This window comes from Aethina tumida, chromosome 3, assembly GCF_024364675.1.
Source record: "Aethina tumida isolate Nest 87 chromosome 3, icAetTumi1.1, whole genome shotgun sequence".
NCBI classification, from domain to species: Eukaryota; Metazoa; Arthropoda; class Insecta; order Coleoptera; family Nitidulidae; genus Aethina; species Aethina tumida.
Window position 1 is genome coordinate 26,804,792 of NC_065437.1, and position 21,639 is coordinate 26,826,430.

Consider the following 21,639-nt stretch of genomic DNA (forward strand, 5'->3'; position numbering starts at 1 on the left):
CTTTGTGCAGAGAGCTGCTTTTTAGAGCCAAAGGAAGTTTTGGACACCATTTGTTAAACATGAAGCATCGGGTTGCCCGCAGATGATGGTCCAACCAATTAACAAAATATGGTTCCAACTGGAGATCGTTCTGTAACAGTGTTCTGGAGAGAAATACGTACGGAGTTGTTCATATTAAACTGAGAAAACTATAAAACTTGACTACATCACGATTTGGATATTTAACCAATTATTAGTCCATTTACAAGGAGGGTGGAAAGCAGTTAGTAGTGCAAGGGGGAACGACCAAAATATGTTTGGAAAAATGTTTTAATTTTAATTAATTTAGATTTATTAATTTCTCAAGGAATTTGGTGGTATTAATTTTATTACAGATGTAAACTTTTATAGTTGAAGTAATTTTGTTTAAATTATGTAGAAGATTAACATTTTTTATTAAAACTTACTTTTATTTATTCATTCTGATGTTTCAAATAATTCAAATTACCCACTTCAAGACACGGGTAGTAAAGTTCAGATATTTCTCAATATATTATTTATTTTTGTCATTGCCTGTTTTGTTATTTTTCAGATTCATTCCTGGAACCGAAATTTTTTTTGGTGACATGATTTACTTGTAGAAAATTTGTTGATTATAATAATGATTATTTGTTTGAATAAGTGTTATTTTAATGAACGTTATTCTAAAGTAAAACATGAATTAAATTCTCGATAACTGATTAAATTTGATGTGTAAATATATAAATTGTAAACTACTCAGTACAATTACATCATTGATTAATCGAATCATTGATTCCGTCCAAAGATTTTTGATAAGACAAATTTTTATCTGTTTACGATGATTAATAAATATGAAGTTTTAAATCGAGCATTCTGTTTCAGAAACCGACCCCCTTGCCACCCAGAAGAACCGACTGAAATCGTAGAACATCAGCAGTACAAAACGTACAAAAATAATATCGTCTGTCGCGAGTTCATCTAAATGTGATAGTGTTAACGTACAGAAATGTTCCGTGTGGATAATAGAACTTCGTGCACAATGTATTTCAGTTTGTTCGACCTGATAAACCACGAGGAAGGTTAAAAGTACCCCACCTGTGAGTGCTTTCAGCAATTCTGCGGACTAAATAATCGTTTATCCTCGACGTGGTTCATTACAAAAATTGTTACTAGGGACCGCATGAAATTGTAATAATAAACTGATACAGCTGAAATAATTTTGTGGTCTTTTCAATTCCGTCGAAAATGTAAAAGGTACGTAACACAAGTTGCATTAGTTTTAAACAGTCGTATCTACGAATGAAAAGGAAATACACAAGCAAATTGCAAACGGCTAAAAGGGAAAATGTATTTGTGACGTATGACTAAATTGCGTTAACACTAAATTTCATCGACAACAGAAACAATAAGACTAACACAATAAAGTACACAGTAGAGTTAATTGATATTATTTGAACCCCCGCCGTTCACATGTAGTCTAAGATTGAGACAATAGATTCAACTATTAGACCGGTTTACTTCTATTGTCGGCCGTTTGATCGTGTTTAGAGAGTTCGAGGGTATTTCAGCCTTGATCTTGGACCCTACACGTAATAAACTTCTCGTTATATTGGAATATCAATACAGAAATAGGAGGGAAAATAAAACGGTTTATAATTGAGTTGATAAACAAAGGTTTTAAAACTTTGAAACGTCTTTTAATTATCGAATTACTCTTATTTCCCTCCAGTAAGAGTGAAACAATTTTAAATAGCAATTAAAATAACCAATTCCTCTTTTATTTTTTTGTAACAATTAAGAACACTAATTGAGTTAAATACTATTACATTTTAATTAAATGTCTATTGAGTAATTATGAATTTACTTTCACAAAAACTAAACATTTTTCTCGAAAGATTGATTGAAGATTGAATTTGTCTTTAATTTATGGGAAAATTAAGATAAGTATTAAAAATAAAACGGCTGTAATAATCGAAATTAATCAACAGAAATATTTTTTTTAAGAATATGAAAAGCTTTATTTGTTTTAAGAAAATAGGGTAAAAAGGATAATTCACACAATCTACGTTGCTGAATCATTAGGTTTTAGGATAATACTTATTAAATTTAAACTTCATTGGATCAAAAGTTACCAAAAATATATAAAAAAAATAAAAAAATTTTCAAATTTAAATTTGAGGGATTAATTATTATGTAACAGAATTGTTATTTTCATTAACTTGTATTAATTTTTAACCGATGTTCCCTAAATACAGCAAGACTAATTTTAGACTATGAGTGAAAATATGTTTATTTATTAATAAAAATAAGTTTCTTTCAACTAAATATTTTTTTTCTGAAGATCCTTGTGAGAACAACATAAATTTAAATTTCAAGAATTGTTTTTTACTCATTTTTCCGTAACCTTGAATTCAATCTTGTTTAAATTTAATATGAGAAACTTAATAGTTTTTAAAAAATATTAGAAAACAGGACACGAAAAGAGGAGCATCCCCAGAATTTATACCACTGTATTATGGTGGAAAGTTTCTTACATTTAATTGTAGGCATTTTTTCATATTATAGGGTTAAACTTTTTTTTTATTTTAGATTAACGATTGTATTTTATAGTATTGTAATATTAATTACAATAATATTATATTACAATAATATTAATATTATTATGAGTAAAATATACTGAAATTTAATTTTTCAAATTAATAATTTGAGTATATTGAAATTAAATACATAGCCCTAAAAATCTTTAAGCAACATGTTTTATTAAATATTTTTATTACAATTTAATTAAATATTTACGTTGAAGAGAAGAATGTGTTCGCATCCACCATATTTTTAAAGGAGGATTAATTTGTTTGTCCCCTTAAATATTATTCCAGAATAAATACGTTAATGTAAAAGTATAACAACAATTCTGGAATGACGTTTTCTTATATAAAATTTAATAAATATACGAGGCCAACAATTTTTAATTATTTAAAATTTGTATATAAGTAAACAAAACTAAGCATTTATTTTCATTTTAAGTGGCACATTCAACTGATAAACTTGTTTGTTTCATTTTGTTATTCTCGAGAGGTTTTTGGGCTCTTATATGAAGTTTACCGTCGGCACACGCGTAAGCACGCAATTATTTCATCCTTCCGGTATTCCCAGTATTGTGTGAGCGTTGTGTAAGGGACTGATAAATAACACTTCAACACCTATTAATGTATCGAAGGCCCTAATCACAATAAATATTGTCAAATACTGATAATTTATAGCAACAGGTGTCGTTCGAATGTTTATGAATGATGCACGAAATGAATGAGCATTTTTGTATGTCAGCAAACACGTGAGCAGACGGTGTTTATTGCCTCCGCGATTAAAGTATAACTTTGTTAAAGTGCTGGCAGACATTTTGCGGGGTGGTCGTTTAAAAACTACTTTAGCTAAACGCAAGCCGGATAATTGAATGGCCGCCGTTTGAAGATGGGTATCGCGGATTAGCGGGATTCTCGACGAAATAAGTGCGGAGTTAGTTGATGATATTAGGGCAGTGACCCGTTGACACATCGTCAGTCTGCAAGTCAGGAAACAAAATGAAAATCTCACTGCGCAAACATTTAAAAATAATTTTGTGTCGAGATGACGAACTAATGAAATAGTGTACTGGCTGGAATCTTGTAATTTCGAGTTTAATTTTTATGATTTATGGCGCGAGGCGGGAATAAAATCTGTCAGAGTTCACGTGTCAGGGACATAATTAATGAAGTTCGCAATTTGGCGAGACAAAATGTACTTTCACTATTAATCAAAACGCTTCTATGAATAGTAAATCTGGACCAAATTCGGATGTTACAAATACTTTTTGATGATAAAATCTATTAATCTGAAGGTTTGTTGTAAAAAAAATAATAGTTCTTGAGTTAACTCCATAAAAGCAACAATGATTTAAGATAAATGTCAATCAAAAAATCAAAGAAGTTTGGATTTTTTATGGTACATCAATCAGTGTCACTTTATTGACATGCATATGAAAGTAGCATTTTATTTATCATTGTGTGCCTGCTGGTGTACTATAAATTCACAAAAATTCGATACAAAAAACTGCCGATTAGACAGAGGGTGTCGATCCAATGAAAGCGAAGATGAAGATGGAGCAACTTTCTATCGTAAGACAATTTTTGAGAATCCCACCTATCTCACGTTGATTGTAATATTGGGTGTATTCTTTACGTTGCTTCTCCTGGGATTCTTAAAAGGATTATTAGGCCTATTGATTTCAAAGAAAATAGGTATGGCTGGCCTACATATGTTGATCGACTTACCGAGGACAATGTACGAATATCAGGAGTCAAAATTGAAGCACCGATGTATTATTTATGACGTGGCAGGCTGGCCCGTCCATCCAGACACTCAGGAAAGAAGTGTACGTGTTATGACAAAGAAAATGGAGTTTTGTTTGAATTTGGTGTTCTTCCTGGTGTTTCCAATGTCACAGATGTTGAATTTATGCTCGATGTGCTGCTGCATTGAAACTGTTAATGAGCACGACGAGGAAGGGAAGCTCTTGGAACAAGGAAACATTTCGATGGATATGTATCACGATGGAGATCTGAAAGAAGACCTAGACACAAACTATGTGATTAACATATTAAAGACCAGTAAATTAAGTTTATGTCAAAATCATTAACTATTAGAGCTTCTTCATTATAGTGAAGAAGTGCAATTTTATAATCTATATGTAAATATACAACAATAAAGTATGTTATAAAATATGTTACGACTAATTTTTAAATGACGCGAGATAATTAGCTTTATACTAATGATTAAGCTCACTGTGGAATTAAATTGAATGGTGCGCATTGCTTTTGTATTTGTCTTAGACTTATATTTGTTGTATTACGTCTCTTGATATATGGTAACACTTGCAGCGGGCCGGCGACCTGTTAACCGCCAAACTCACTATCCCGACTTCCTCTCCGGCCACCAGCAGCAACAAGCCGTCGGCGAAGAGGCGGCGCAAGGTGGGCTGCGTCCCGACACCCTATATAACGGCCAACCGCCACCGCCGAGTCGCACTACGCGTCGCGACGGCGTGTTGACCCAGACCTAAAACCCACCAACCAGTCTGACATCTCTAACTGCTTTCGAAGGAGAGGATTGTGAAGAAGTGTCAGAGGCTAGATCCATCGACGCACCTGAAGTTATGACCCCATCGCTGAAGGCCGTCTTGAGCGTCGCGACGCTGCTCGCCGTCTCGATTGCGTTCACCGCCGGACTGCCGAAGATGGCCGGTCAGCACCAGGAGGTCGCTCTTCGGCCACGCTTCGCCCAGCTCTTCCAGGGGGTAAGATCTTTTTTATATTATTTATGATAATAATGTTAATAAATTATTTAATATATTAAATAATACAATATATAAATTTGTTTCAACTATTTTAGCCAATTTACACTTTTTAATTTTAATTATTTTTAACAGTAATATTTAAATAAAGTTTAAAAAGAAACTAAAAATTGGATTTTTAAGTATTTTAAGTAGTTAACAAATTAAAAATATTGATTCTTAATTTATAATACAAGAAAAATATTAAATTAATATATTTAAACATGTATATTATTTAATTTATTAATATCTTTTTAAACGTAGCCAATAAAATTGCGAAAATCAATTACCACTGACAATCAGTCGACTATAATATTTATTAAATATTCATTGTTCAAATATATTATAAATTGGAAATCTATAATCTTGTATCTCATATATATTTCCTACTTTTGAAATTAATTAAATTTGTCTCCCACGTAACTTGACTCGTTCACACTGGTCAATGCATTGATCTATCAACGTAAAGTCTAAATAAATTATTGGACCAGCTTGAATTCTGTCCCTGAATCTAATATTCAATTGAAATTCGGAAATTGAAAAGTGTGGAAATGGAGCCACATAAATGACGCAAACTGAACAATGTTATCGACAGGTAAAATTTACTTAATTAATATTGTATTGGAATCAGATGAATCTGCGTAATTAAAATTGAAACTAACAAAAATTGATTGGATAATTTAATTTATACGGAAATTGTCACATAGAATGCTTTAAAGTTAGCATAAGCAGCCTTTGTAATGAACTGTCAACAGCTTGAACTTACCAGGTGTTTTTATTAACTTCCTGGACTTTACCAAAGTCATTAACGGATTAATTTAATGATAATTAACTATTAAATTTTGAATAAAAGATAAATCAATTCAGCTTTTTAACGATTATAATTCATGATTATGGACAATCTGAATTTTAAAGTAGTCTTAATTAATGTATTTTAGTACATTGTTTTATGATCACCAAAGCTTTAACGGCAAGCCTATTATCTCCGTTATTGTCAAAATTTCTTTCCAAATCTTCCGTGTAAGAGTGGGTGTTTTTTACAAATAACAGGAGCTTAACTCAGATTGAATCGGATTGTTAAGTTTGTTTATTCTCCAGTAACTTAGTCAGTTTATTATCCAGGAATTACTTTTTTATTTTAATTACATATTTATTTTTGGAACGAATAATAACAATCAATACTTTTTATTGAATATAGTTAACTAAACTGGAGAATGAACATTACAACATCGTTAGAGCGAATATTTTTGAAAACCGAGGGCGACGTAAATAAATTTAATAAACTCATGTCCTCGAGGGAGAACATTTTAGAAGAGTTTATTTACGTGTCCGCTATTTAGTCGGAAAAAAAGTTTTTCCAAATGGGTTATGCAAAAATATTACATTAACTTTAAAATTAGATTGTGACACGACTCGAACTCAATGAATTGGAAATTTAGGAAAAACTGGTACAAAGGTTAATTTGTGTATAGGACCAAATATAAGGACAAGTTTTTAAAAGGTTAGATGAAATACAAATATTTGTTAACCTTTAACCTTTCAATTATTAGTGTATTGAGAAAATTGTTATTATGAAAAATAACTACAATTGAATTTCGATGACTCGAATGAAATTGGTTGCCAATCGTTCGTTAGCTGTCTGAACTTTGAAAGACAACAAAAAAATTAACATTAAAATTTCTATCAATTTTATAGTCGTATTGGTCTCTCCAGTGATTAATAAAAAATATTAAAGATATGGAATTTCTTATTTTTGATACAAATATTATTGACTACTGTTTAGCCAAGTTGAAGTTACAGAGTTTTATCTTTTTCAATGTTTAACGTGTTACCCACCGTTTGTTTTTAGAGTATGGTAAGAAGAATGTAACAAATGCCAAATATTTTCAACATAAATAACTAAAAATTTTAAATCAGTAGTGTTAGATTCGTCAGTAGCCATTTTAAAAGTATAAAAATATAATCCACGTTTCATCACTTCTATTAAGTAATATTTTTTTAATACTTATTCAGTTCTTAGTTTTTGAGAGGTGGCCAAAGACCCCCATTATTAAGCCACCAGGTACATTTACAATTATTTTATAGTTCTTGAGTCGATTTTCCCCTGGTAAACCATGGTTCGAGTTAATTCTAATTTAAATTGGATTGTTTTACGTTAATTTGTCATTTATGTGGAAGCATTTAGAGTCTCATACACGATACATTTTAACAATTAGTCGAGCTCGTTTCCACTGTTCAGCTCACAACACGAATAAAAATTTCATTAGTGCACTGCATATATTTACATTAGCTAATTTGTTCTAAAGTTAGCCTCACTACACAAGAAACCAATTAAAACTTTCCATTAAAATTTCTATTAGATGGAAAACCGACATGTCTGCTGATGAAAGAGTTGATGGAAAATATTATAAATCGAGACAAAGATACTGATTACTCATGGATTAACAAACACAATTAATTTAGTATGCATTGTGCAGATTTAATCGGTTAACAATCATAACATTTGAATCCATGCACTTAATTCGCATCAATGAAGCGTAACAATTTAATCAGCATGATTCAACTGGGACCGCATAATTGCAGGATTTTCGAGGATTAATTTTAAAAATAAGGTAGCATTTTATTACTAAGAAATTACGTCGAATCCGCAAAAATAAAAATAATAAAAGAGATATCCAAGAATTTCTTATATTTTCTTCATAATTGAAACTCAAATAATTGAATTGAAGTGGTGATTTACTTTTGTTTTTAACTCTTATGAGCTTGTACAATAATGAACAAAATAATATTTATTTTATAAAATATGTTTCATGCTATTGCTGCAAGCTTCAAACACAATTAATAATATTTATTTACGAATTTTGATTTCTAGTTCAAACAAATATTAATTGTTCTTGTTTGTTTCTAAGGAAATAGGTCTGTTTTATTTATAAATTACAGCATAATATTTACATTCGTATTACAATGACAAGGATGTAAAAATGTGCATTATTTGAATTTATATTATGAAACAAATGTGTGGTTGATTAAGACACATGTATATAATTTCTAAAGCTCAAATAATTTTCGAAATTTAAAAATTTTATAATCCATTTAAAAATGGATTTTAAAATTAATTAAATAAAAGTAGATTTTAAAGAGTTAAGAAGCTGCATAAATTAGATTGCCTGAGTTTTACTAATTTTGTACATAAATTTATGTAATTATTAATTAATGAAATTGATTGATATTATTATCGTTTGTGCAAATAAAAAGTTACCATTTTAGCCATTCAAAACTGAGGAAGTCTGGAACAACTCACTGGCACATAAGTCAGAGAAATTTTTATACATGGCCAAGTTGTCTGATTGATTTCTTCTGTGGCTTGGAATTACAGCTTGTTCGGCTAAGAAATCCTCCATGATTACTTTATAATCTTTTATGTCAACTTATATTACACAATACATCCATTAAAACTTTCAGCAGATTTTTAAAAATAAAACGTGACCGATTTGATAGGCAGAAATATTGAAATGGAAGTTTTAATAACTTCCCAAAACTGTCCACTCAGTATGCATGAATTTATTCTTTCCATCTTTTCCGGTCATAATCTTACGGATAATAATTTATTAGAATAAAAAAATGATTTTAATTATCTCAGACGCGATTACACAGTGTAATAAATTTTAGTCAGCGGACGATAAATGCAACGCAAATAAACGTAATTTGTATCGTCACATGCGTAAATGATTATTTACAGTTTGCACGATTAATTTACCGTTGAATATTCAACCGGTAAGAATGTTTTAGTGGTATCAATGGAATTTAGTACCTTTATCAAATTTTAGGAGGTGTGGATAAATTTAACGTAATTTATAGGCACCATAATGTGAGTATAAACAAAAAATAAATTACATTTCAAGGGAGTGTATATATATCATTTAAATAAAGGAAAAATATACACCAATTTCATGGATTACTATTTGTTTTTTAATTCCGGCATTTACGTAAGCTTTGAAAGGACAATATTAGCAATAACTGAATATGTTTGTATGTCCATTTGGCAAACTACATTTCCAAATTTGTTGCTAGATTAATAACCTAAAAATTATGATAATCCAAAAAATATATTTCCAACAACGTTATAATTCAATTTTCATCACCTGTTTTGATAAGATATAATCACTGACCGAATCATATTGACCGATCGTAAATATCGGATTTTAATATGACAGTGTCTGATGTGTAGCAAACACACATTTTCAAATAGAAATATCAGACTATTAACTAGTTGGATTAACTCCATTTTGGTTCGTTAATTACTCTACACTATGTACTAAAATGGAATTCGGTCCTAATGGAAAACACAATATATATAAAAATTTGCTGTATGGAATAAATGTTTTTAATGTCAAGAGAATTTAATAATATTTTGTATTCACAGAATTCAACAAGTGGTTGTAGCAATCTCGTTTATTAAATTCTTATTCTTTATAAGGTCAAGTTTAGACATAAGTTTCATTTTAAATATTTAATATTACTACGTATATTAAATACTTTAATAAAAGGAAACAATACTTCGTTGTGTTTGTGTTTATTACATTTCAATTAAAAAAAAAAATTTAATTGTTTTATGCAATGATTTTATATTAATTTAAATTAATCGTCAGTGTGAATAATTTGAATTATCTTAAAAGCTATGAACATTATCAATTACTTAAATGTACATAATTTTATATTTTCAAAACTATTTTTATTGATACACATACAACTTTACTCATAAAAATTCATTTTTATTATATAAATTAATTAAAAAATTATATAATTAACCACAATTTTGAATTAAAATTGAGTTTATATTTGTTTCATTTTTCATAATCTTATGACCATTGAAATATATTTTCAATTACTTAAAAGTACATATTTTTATATTTAATTTATTTAAAGAGACGTTTGAAATAAATAAATATTACATTTATTGTTGAATACAAAAATAATATAATATAAATTATCAAGGATTTATTAACACAATACTATGGAAAGCAAAAATTTACATATAATTGAATTTATGTTTGCACAATATTTGATTGTGTTGAAATATCAGTAAACATTTGCAATTACTTACTCTAGAACCTAGGGGGCTAATAACAAGCACACCACGAGACTTAATTAATTTCAAGCTCCTGGTTTATTTGAATTAAAATATGTAAATAGGAAGATCTATCTATCTATCCAACTAATAAAACATTCCATAAATTTAATTATGGTCGGAGCAAAAAAATATTAATAAATACCTCCCTTTCGTTTGAAAAGAATCTCGAAAGGGACTCAGATGGACTTAAAAGAGGATTAAAGCCTGTAAAATTAAGAAAAAGGTATTTTAGCTTCTCTTTAACTAAAAACAGAAATGCTATGATTAACTGCACGACCCAGAATTAAGGTAGAATAACATTATTAATATCCATAAAAAAACGAAAATTGCGGTTTAATTTAAATTTATAACGGTGTAATTATTAAATTTGAAAAATATATAATGGTTTAATTTGCGTAGATGTTGTGTTTTAATGGTCACCCATAAATTAAGTTGTGTGGGTGTTTTGGAACGAAATAAAAATTTCAAACCTCCATCGCCTCTAGCCCAATATATTTGCACAAAACAATGTATTGAAAGCAAATCTAAAATTGACACTACTCAAATAACATTAAACCTTACGTTTGTACCAAAGTAACAGGCATATCAATATTTGTTTTCCATTAGTTTCATTCGTTACATTTTAACGATTCGTTGAATGTTCAAGTTCGTGCCCCTTGTTTTCTTGGACTTCATGAATACCTCTTCAAGTCAAAATAATGGGTCAATTAAAATTTAGTTACGTTACCAGGAAACAATTTGTTCGTGTTCATTAAGACACATTTAAATATACATGTTTTGTATTTAATTGAATAATTTTCCTGACTGTAATTAACATTATATCTGAATTCATGTATTTTAAAACATTATTTAGAGAAACTTTAATACTTTTATATTACGTATTGGAAAACTAATTTACGTTTTAAACGTTTTACTTTAAATTAACTTTTAATCAACAAAATAATGATAGCCATTACAATTAAAACTTTTTGCTAGGCTTTTGATACTGATGGAAATACCTAATAATGGACCTCATCTTCAGAATGAAACCATTCATTACGGAAAATTTGAGTAATAATAAAAATATATAATACCAACATGAAATAATATACGGACTATACTCTGGATGAGGTATAACTTATCATTTACCATTTTGAAGTGTCCTTTGAGTCCATTTGATTTACCAGCTTGAACCCGTTGCCCAGACCGACAACATTTGTTGTAATCAATCTATTCTTCATCAAATGGAACAACACGATTAATAAAAGGCTCATTTGAGGTCAAGGATACAATTGGCAATTATTAAACCCTTTGTTGTCCTCATTTAATTTATGTGGAATCCATTACTATTTTAAGAAATTCGTTCATGAAGCCTTTTTTTAATCGTTGATTCCAACTGTCAAACATGTTACACAAGGATTTTGTATCGGTTTTGGGATGCTCTTGAGCTTGCTCATCTTTATCAATTACAGCATCATAATACATTGACACGATTTATGGCCATTTTTAACGCAAAAAATGTTATTAATGATCAGAAAAAGCACAAAAAGGTTTTGAAATAATATAAAAAATACAAATATGTTATTGTGAACCAAATATTTAAATTACGTCCTTAAAATATTAATATAATACTTATACTATAGTTCATTTTATGTTTATTAATTAAATTAATTAAATTATTAGGAAGAATGAATAAACCTGTAGAATGAAAGCAGAAATGTTAATTAATTAAGAATGTGCCAACTTGTTGGATATTCGAAACATTTTAATTAGCTGAATTTACAATGACATTAACATATAACGACACTCAAAATAGAGAAAATTTTAATCAATTAGTTCAATTAGAATTTAGCAATTACCACTATTGCCTTCAATTATCACGAATTAATTAACATCTGTTAATTGTTTAGATGTGTGTATAGACACGTTTTATTTGAGAGAATTGTGAATGAAAGGCGGTCGTGCATAAATGGAATTAATGAAACTTACTTCGTTACAATTATGTGAATTAATTCTATTGTAGTTAAAAGTCCTTTGTTAAATCACAAAATTGTAGTTTTAACCCACATAAGTTCTAAATTAAAAAAATATGTTTTTTATTACTGTTATTTTTGAAACCTTTAGTGAAAAGTACTGCTCTATACTGCACACAACAAATAGGGTCGAATCCAATAAAACAGTTTAAAATACAGAACCTTTAAATCTTGTTCGTCACTAGTTGTGAAACTATTCCGATAATGATTTCTCTGTAACGTAAGTACCTGACGGGAAATAGGAAAAGCCGTGATTGCTTTGTAACTGAAATCGGAGATGGGATTGTGGAATAGGAATAAAACGCGTTCGAATTGGAAATTATGTATTGCAGATATATTGATTGCGTCAATAACAATAAAATATTGGATATGCCCTCGTCTCAGCTCACATGGCACTTTGGTTCGATTATTAAAATTTCTAAAATTCTTCGTAACAGTAAAACAAAGTTGGAATTCCAGCAAAAAACCGGCAATATTAAGTATAAATTGTACTGATGGGTCCAATCATTTTCGGGTCAACAATTTCCATTCAATATTTTTGACTTATTGCGTGGGTGTTACAGAATTACAAACAAATTTAATTGAAATAACTGTTTATACGCAATAATTAATTACTGTGACGAAAATGAATTGTCAACCATTATTTAGGCTGGATTCAATTAATCTCTTGCAAAAATGGCGAATGCAACTATTAATTAGTATATTAAATGAAATTTGATTGGGGAATTGTTTTATAATACTTATTAATTAGACATTCCAATTAGTGTAATTAAATACTTCAGAAAGTTCGACTATAATTAACTGCTACAATTTCTGCCAACTTGGTATACTACCACATTCCTAGATTGATTTTCTGTGTACACATACACTCTCTGGAAACGTGTTTTACATACTTCAGAATATATTACGAAATTATGTCGAAATATTAAATATATTTTCTATCAAATTTTTATGAATTTTCAGATAGTTTAAATACTATACATTTAAACTTTCCATAGTTTAATAAACACTAAGGTGATTCAATTATAGACGATAATATAAAATATCTGAAAAAAATATATTAAAAATGTGTATTATAATTCTATCTAGTTTATCAAATGTCAATAGTATTTATTTAAACTTTTACATAATTTATTAAATAATCACATAAATCTGTCATAGATAATAACGTAAAATATTTAAAAAGAATTTCTAAAAAAATTTATTATAGAATTTTGAATTATATATTTCTTAATTCAACTTTTTTTATTATATATTTTTTAGAAATATATTAACATATTACAAAATAGTAATTAATTAAAAAATTAAACTAAAATCTTAAAGCTTAAAGTAGCAGAAAATTCATATGGAAATTTAATTTATTTCTGGCAGTATGCAGCATTATCTTGCTGAAAAATTAGTCCGAGATATCTTCTTATGTAGAGAAGAAGATAAGGTACCAAAACGTCATCCACATATCGCAGAGACGACATATTGCCTCTAATAAAAACTTCTGCTTCCATAAGCAAGGCACCCCATACTATTAAACCCATTGTGTTGTGAACATGCTTCTCCACAGCAAAGCGAGGCTCACATATTTCTTCTCGTCGCCATCTTACTAACATAAGATCATGGCGCATGATGGCCCACCTTCATCGGCAAAAAATTCATCAGCAATCATCCGTGTTGAACTCTTTCTGTCTCTTAGGGCCAATAATCTAAGACGACGGTCTTGTAGCCCTGTAGTAGCTCTGGGTCTTCGGGACCGGAACCTCTTGCTCTGTTGTTTTGCCCTCTTCACTCCATAACTTCCAACATCTCTTCGTCTAGTTCTTCCTCTAACTGATTTGGACGCCGATTTTTTCCTTGAAAGTTCATCAGAAGTAAAGATGATTTTGAAAAATTGGGCCCGATTCGATCAAATCCGCCCACTAGAAAATTTTTTGAAACTTGGAAAAGTCAATTTTTTAGTCATTTTTAAAAATCTCAGCTTCTATATAACTTAGGGACACCGTTCAAACGACATTCTCCTCTGTAAACCCTCTACTACTCAAAACAAAAATAGATATTATCGTTAGACTCATTTCCGACTTAGCTGGAAGCTTCCAACAACTACTTAAAATTCAGTAGGATGAAACTCTTTTTTATTTGTATATATACCGATTGGAAAGCCTTTGATCCTATTGAATTTTGAAATATCATCCACGACAAAGACAGTAAAAGATTCTCACTACAAAGTAAATTTGCAGAGTTTTACTGTCTCTGTTATGCTTGATGTCTCTCTCAAAATTCAGTCGGATCAAACGGTTTTCGATTGGTACATTAAATATCTTAACACGATCTAGATATTGCGTTTTTTTACAAGTAGTATACTATATATTTTAAACTTAAATCTACTCTATAAATATATAGTCTTAAAATGTATAGTTTAATTAATTGTGTACTATTTGTGATTAGTAAAATTTATAAATAAAAATATACATATATTCTTTTTGTTCCAGAATAACTTACCCACCAGATCTAAAAGGACAGTTGGGGAGTTCCATATTCCAGGTAAATGTAATTTGTTAATAAAATTAATAATAGTTTTAATTCAATTACACTCTCGCATCGTACATCGCTGCATTTTCATTTTCATTTCATAAAATTAAATTATTCACATTCATATCAGGGTACAAAAAAAGTACTGTCTCAGCGCATATACATGTAACATCAGACGCCTTAACCAGAAACTAATTAGGTATGTATGCTCAGCAACAACAATATCGTACAGTGTATTTAATGCGGGATTAATCTAAAAGTTCCGCCGTCAGGAATAAAATTACATTGTGGAGATTATGTGCTTAATAAAGTCCCGTTCGTCAAACACGCACTGATGCACTCTGGGTTATATTTTACATGACTCGGTCGTCACGTAAATAAGATTATTGCCGCTTACTACGTATCCTTGGGTAACATAATTTCGATTACTGTTTTTCTGTGCTTTTTGTTTTAATAACACGTCCATGAGCTGTTTGAGTGTAAAAATGCGGATTAAGAAGCTTTTTCGGTTGTGCCTTAATTTTTTATTTTACAGTTTTTGGTCGAATAGATAAATTAAAATACATTTTTATTAGCTCATTATTATTAGTTACTTTTTTGTTTCACGATTAAACAACAATTGAACGAGTTTGTTAATTTTTATTACTATTATACATATTAAACTGTACGCCTTTTGAACAGGATAATTGGAATTACACAGATTAAATAGATTAAAAAATATTTTCAATATTTTGACCCATAAAATTATTTGCAGCATTGGACGGTCAGTATTTAAAATTTATTTACGTTTTATATAGAGTAGTGGCCATAATTATGGCAACTTTTTTATTTTTTAACAGGCAAAATTAGGGTAACTTTTTACTTTATAGTCTTTCAATGATCTTTGTGATTTTAAACCGTTTATTTATTAACGTTCCTTTGTTATTATTGAGTCATTCGTTGAAGTGAAACTGTTAAAAAAAATAATTCAGTGTTACCAAGACCGAAAAAAATATGAAGAGTTGTCTAAAAGATTATGGCTAAATAAGTCAATTGTTTCCCATATTGTTAAAAAATAAACTGGCCAAGTAGTAGCTATGGCGGAATACGAAAAATTTCAATGAACATCGATAACTTGATGATTCAAGTGTCAAAAAAGAATCCTATCTTATCGTCTTTTTACAAGGACTTATTGAAATTAATTCAAGGAGTGTTAAAAGATAGTTAGTAGAAAGTGGGTAGTTTGACCCCAGATAAACAAGAAAAATGCTGGTTTCTACTAAAAATGTGAAAGTCCACGAGGACGCGATGTTGAAATAAAACTTAATTATTGTTAAATGTTTAACTTCACACTAATTACTGTAATACATAATTTTTAACTACTTATTCAAAGTCTGAAACTCCCGTAACTTCACTTACATAGTTACGGTCATCAGAAAATCAATGCCTAACCAACCGTTTCTAACTTCGAACTTAAACAATAAATTACTGTTAACTGGTCATGCCAATATGCCCGTAAGGGATGAAGGTTTCTTACTTCACATGCATCATTCACCGCACACCAGACCCAATTTACTGATTTAACACAACCAATTAATAAATTAATATTGTTTATAGAATCCGAATGCATTTATATGACGAGTCAGGAGGGCGAATTCACCCACAAAGCGATGAATCCTGAGGGTAACGCCTGCGGAGTATTCATCGGCAGCGAGCCAGATCAGATAATCGAGATTAGATTTAATTATCTTGATGTTCCCTGCGAGAACGGCGGCTTAATTGCAGTAAGTATGCATATTGTGTTTCCATTTTTATAATTGCCTGAATCCATCAGCATCTTTATTAAATGTTCTTTGTTCAAAGGGATGTTTATACAATATTAAAAATAACGGTACATAATTTATTCAAAGAAACAAAGTGTTTTTGAAGCAAGGCAAGTCAAATATAATCAAAGTTTCCTTAATAAAATTAGTTTGCTCTGCTGGAAATTCATGTTCTCTCATTAACCTTTTGATACAAATTATTATGTACAATACGAATCTTTTTTAAAGTTTATTCGAATATTCTGTAGGGAAATCGAATCTTGCTTGAAATATGTATACTCCTGAATTTTTTAATAACGTTTGCCTTCAAAAAAACTTATTGCTCAGAGTGGAAGATTTATGACATGGTTTTGCTCCTTCACATAACTCAAGCCATTTATTTCAAGTACGTAGAAGAAACAAGTAGGGAATGGTTAATAAATGGTTGGCATTTATTTAATTCAATATATTATTTGAATGGAATTTTCTTTAATAAAATTTGGCTTCCGTATTCCACACCATTGGCCTTAATCTCAACTAAAACACATATTGGGATCGTGTTTGATCGAGTGTTTAACAGGTTTACCAGATATCGTCCTCTTACGTTATCCTTAATTCCTCCCTTGAAAAATTGGGTCAACGCTAAAAATAAATGTAACGATGACACTAATTTCGCTGAAATAATCCAAGATCCATTACCACTGGCATTATCTCAAGTGGAGTTGAAACAATTGTTTGTTCTCTTAATCGTAAATTAGATAATCTGTCGGGGCAATAATAAGATGTTTATTGAGTTTGTAAAGAACCAGTAAAAAGCCTTTAAATAAAACTGGCGAATTTAAATTTGATTAAAACTTCTTTGTCGGGTATTAATTACAATTTAACAATTTGCTCAAGACTCCCCCAAAAACAATCAGTTGGAAAGCTTTAATTAAGATTTTAAATGAATGAATCTGTTAATTGCCAGAGAATCTGGCTTACTGGAAAAAGTGACGGCCAATTTAATGTTTGGCTTGCTCGCTGACGTCGGGCCCATTCAGAGAAACGACTTTTCTTAAATTAGTTCCATCATTTTTCATCAAACACGTTTCAAACCGACTTTAATGAGAAAAAAAAAACCGATCGCTGCCTCAGTAAAGTAACGTTTTGCACCTTATATTTTCTTTCAGGTGGTCGACGGTTGGGAATTAAACGGTGAGTTCTTCCCTCAGTTCGACGACACGCACACCAAGCCGAGATTTACGGAAATTTGTGGGGAACGGAAAGTCAAGACGAGATTCTACAGTTCGCAAAATGCAGCCCTTATACAATATCGGATGCCTAAAAGAGGCACCAGCTTCAGTTTTACCGTCAAATTCCACAAGAATCCCACCCGTAAGTTTTATTACCAATGCTATTTTAGGTGCATGTGTTTAAGGTGTATTCGATAGTTTCCCTAATAATGAGTATTTTTTGTTTTGCATGTCAGTAATAATTAATTATATTAATGTTGTTATTTAGTGATCAATTCAATTTTTTATAAGATTTTCAATTATTTTCATCATAAACACAAACATATACAAAATAATTTTTTATTAGGAAAGAGTTAACTTGTCTATTAAATAAAATACAAGTTACTTATTATAAAGAGTTATTAATTTCATTATTTTTTACTAAGTATAAAATGAAAGGAAAATAAACCTAAATATTATCCAATAGAACTCGATTTATTTGAATATTTTGGCAATTTGGCAAATATATTACAAAAAATTTCTTAATACATCAGGTTGCTATTTTCACTAGAACTTAATTTAATTTATTTTTTTATTTATTATTAAATTTAATTTAAATTAAACATTATATCAAATAATTACAAAAATTAAGTATAATTTCTCATTACACTAGGGTCTTAATTTCCAAATACCAATAGAAGAATTAATACGCAACCAATTTTAAAATTTCCTAGTAGAACTTAGTTTGTTTTATTTATTTTAATATTATTTATTTGTCTATTTAAATTATAAAATTACGTCAAATAATTACAAATATTGTTAATTTTTATATTTATTGTCCAGATTAGAATTAATACATAACAAATTTTAAAATTTTCTAGTAGAACTTAATTTGTTTTATTACTTATATTTTGTGTTTAAATTAAAAATTATAAAATTATAATAAATATTAAGTTACACAAAAATAATTTCTCATTACTCTGTGTTGTTAATTTCTATATTTTCTGCTAAAAAGTAAAATTAATCACTAACCAATTGGAACATTTTATAGTACAATTTATTTTATTATTTATTTGTCTATTTAAATCATAAAATTATATCAAATAACTACAAATATTAATTTACAGGAAAATAATTTCTCATTACATTAGGTTGTTATTTTTCATATTTATTGCCAAGAGTAGAATTAATACATAACCAATTTTAAAATTTCCTAGTAGAACTTAATTTGTTTTGTTTTTATATTTAAATTAAAAATTATAAAATTTTAATAAATAATTACAAATATTAAGTTACACGAAAATAATTTCTCATACTCTGGGTTGTTATTTGTCTATTTAAATTATAGAATTATATCAAATAATTACAAATATTAATTTACAGGGAAATAATTTGTCGTTACACTAGATTGTTAATTTTAATATTTATTGGCAAGGTTAGAATTAATACATAACAAATTTTAAAACTTCCTGGTAGAACCTAATTTGTTTTATTATTTATTTTAAATTTCAATTAAAAATTATAAAATTTTAATAAATAATTACATGTTGTTAATTTCTAAATTTCTTGTCAAAAAGTAAAATTAATCAATAACCAATCTGAACATTTTATAATAGAATTTAATAATTTGGTTGTCTGTTTAAATTATAAAATCATACCAAATAATTACAAATATTAATTTACAGGAAAATAATTTATCATTATACTTATTTTTCATATTTATTGCCAAGAGTATAATTAATACATAACCAATTTTAAAATTTTCTAGTAGAACCTAATTTATTTTTAAATAGTTGCATATAATAAGTTACACGAAAATAATTTCTTATTACACCATATTTTTTATTCCGATATTTTTTACTAAGTGTAATCATTTTAAATTATTTAAAGACATCCAGCAATAATAAACTTTCACAGAGTCTTTCGATATAATTTTCAATTATTCTGAAGTAACTACAAACTATGTTACCTGAAAAATGCGTCTACGTGAAGGTTACAATAAAAAAACCATCCCAGACGAACGAAATTGCATATTTTTGTTTTGCCACGTTAAGTAACTTTTAATAAAAAATAAATAGAAATTTACATTTTGATATGGAACAATATATCATAATTTATTATAATATATGTTGTACAAATATATTTAAAAAAATTTAACAAAATTGAAAATTTTACCGTTTATTTAATCTTGTTTTCCAGTAATGATGAAACAGATTAGTTAGAAAATTAACGAAATAAAGTTTAAAACCTGAATGAGGGTATTGTTTTTTGTGTCAGCTTGTAACGTGATGTTCCAAGAGGTGGACGACATTTACACGATCAGAAACTACGGCAGAAGGTCCAATTGTAGTTTGAGCACGGTTTTCCCGGCTATCGTGAAAATCGTCGCGATCGACGTGGGAGTGACTCCAAGCGCCGGTCGAGGCCTCGAACTCGAGACTGGCACCATCCATAAGGTTCGGTTTCAGGTATTGCATGCAAAATCTCAATGTGCCCTTGCACTGCTTACAAAACGTAAGGGACTAAAAGACAGTTCTAATCAATCAATTTCTATTGGTTGAAATGGGTTAAAATTAAAAATATTTCTAAAGCACTTTTAGTTCAGTATGTTATTAAAAGGTAAAAAATAAAGGAGAATAGTATAATTAATATAAATAAATAAATAAAATTACTCTGACTAATATCCTTTATTTTTTACCTTCTATTATGTTGCTTGCTTGTGCTTTTGTTATTATTGTGCCCGTTTCTAATAGTGTATAACGAATAACCGTATTGCTGATTAAAAACTTGAATTAATAAAGTCGTTTTACAAAGGATTATGTCTGGTCACAGTAGACATCTGCTTATTCAAGTTCGTATTTGTCCCTTAATTATCCTAATTCGTATATCAAATGTTATAGGCCATTTAGGATTACACTCCTTTGTAAACTATAGAATCCATATATTACTAGATACAATTACCACATAATATCACCAACCCACGTAGTTTATGTAATTAATGATCTCGACTACATGTGTATAAAATAAATCAATTCCAAGAACATCATATTTAATTGAGAGCGTTTGGTGTGCTATATTTTTTATGGAATAAACCGAATCCGCTCACACTTTCCATAACAATATTTTTCATCAAGGATGATTGTTGAAAAAAACAACAGTTGCCGATCCATTGACTTGATTATTTCGATGGAAAAAACCAGCATTTGTTGACACAATACGTTTGTTTAAACAGAATTCCGATTTACAGTATAAATTTAGCTGAGAATTTCGAGAGCATGATACAAAAGGAAGTGATTATTTAATTGTTTATTTATGGAGTATTTGTTTGAATTACATTGCACGTTTTTATTAGTAGGAAACAACACGTAGGTAGTATATTATTCCTTTTGCATTCCGTGCCACTAGGGAGTTGCATTACTGTTTAAGGATGCAGAGTGGATGTTGTTTCTTCTATAATATAGTTTGCAAGAGCACCCCATTGTTTGACATTATTTATGTTACCTTCAAATAATTTCAACGTGAAATATAACAGTTTTAGTTATTTAAATTTCAATTTAATTTTAATTTCATGTTGTAGATTTTTGTTTGTGAGGTAATTTTAAACTGGTTTTAATTAATT

General features: G+C 29.0%; 2 protein-coding genes across 5 annotated transcripts in view; both read left to right on the forward strand.

Annotated features, from left to right (window-relative positions):
• The window catches only part of LOC109595671 (corticotropin-releasing factor-binding protein), a 34,456-nt gene that overhangs the window by 3,966 nt on the left and 8,851 nt on the right, over positions 1 to 21,639 (forward strand). For 3 of the 4 annotated variants that reach the window (XM_049965093.1, XM_049965096.1, XM_049965094.1), the window contains exons 2-7: positions 883 to 1,254; positions 4,914 to 5,329; positions 14,989 to 15,040; positions 16,625 to 16,791; positions 17,979 to 18,183; positions 20,298 to 20,488. In XM_049965093.1, the coding sequence (XP_049821050.1) occupies positions 5,189 to 5,329; positions 14,989 to 15,040; positions 16,625 to 16,791; positions 17,979 to 18,183; positions 20,298 to 20,488 (756 nt within the window). In that variant the 5' untranslated portion in view covers positions 883 to 1,254; positions 4,914 to 5,188. The remainder of the gene's footprint in view (positions 1 to 882; positions 1,255 to 4,913; positions 5,330 to 14,988; positions 15,041 to 16,624; positions 16,792 to 17,978; positions 18,184 to 20,297; positions 20,489 to 21,639) is intronic. The other variant, XM_049965097.1, reaches the window with a different exon arrangement.
• On the forward strand, positions 3,761 to 4,757 carry LOC126265013 (uncharacterized). The gene has a single exon (XM_049965098.1). The coding sequence runs from the start codon at positions 4,007 to 4,009 to the stop codon at positions 4,670 to 4,672; it is 666 nt and encodes a 221-aa protein (XP_049821055.1). The 5' UTR covers positions 3,761 to 4,006; the 3' UTR covers positions 4,673 to 4,757.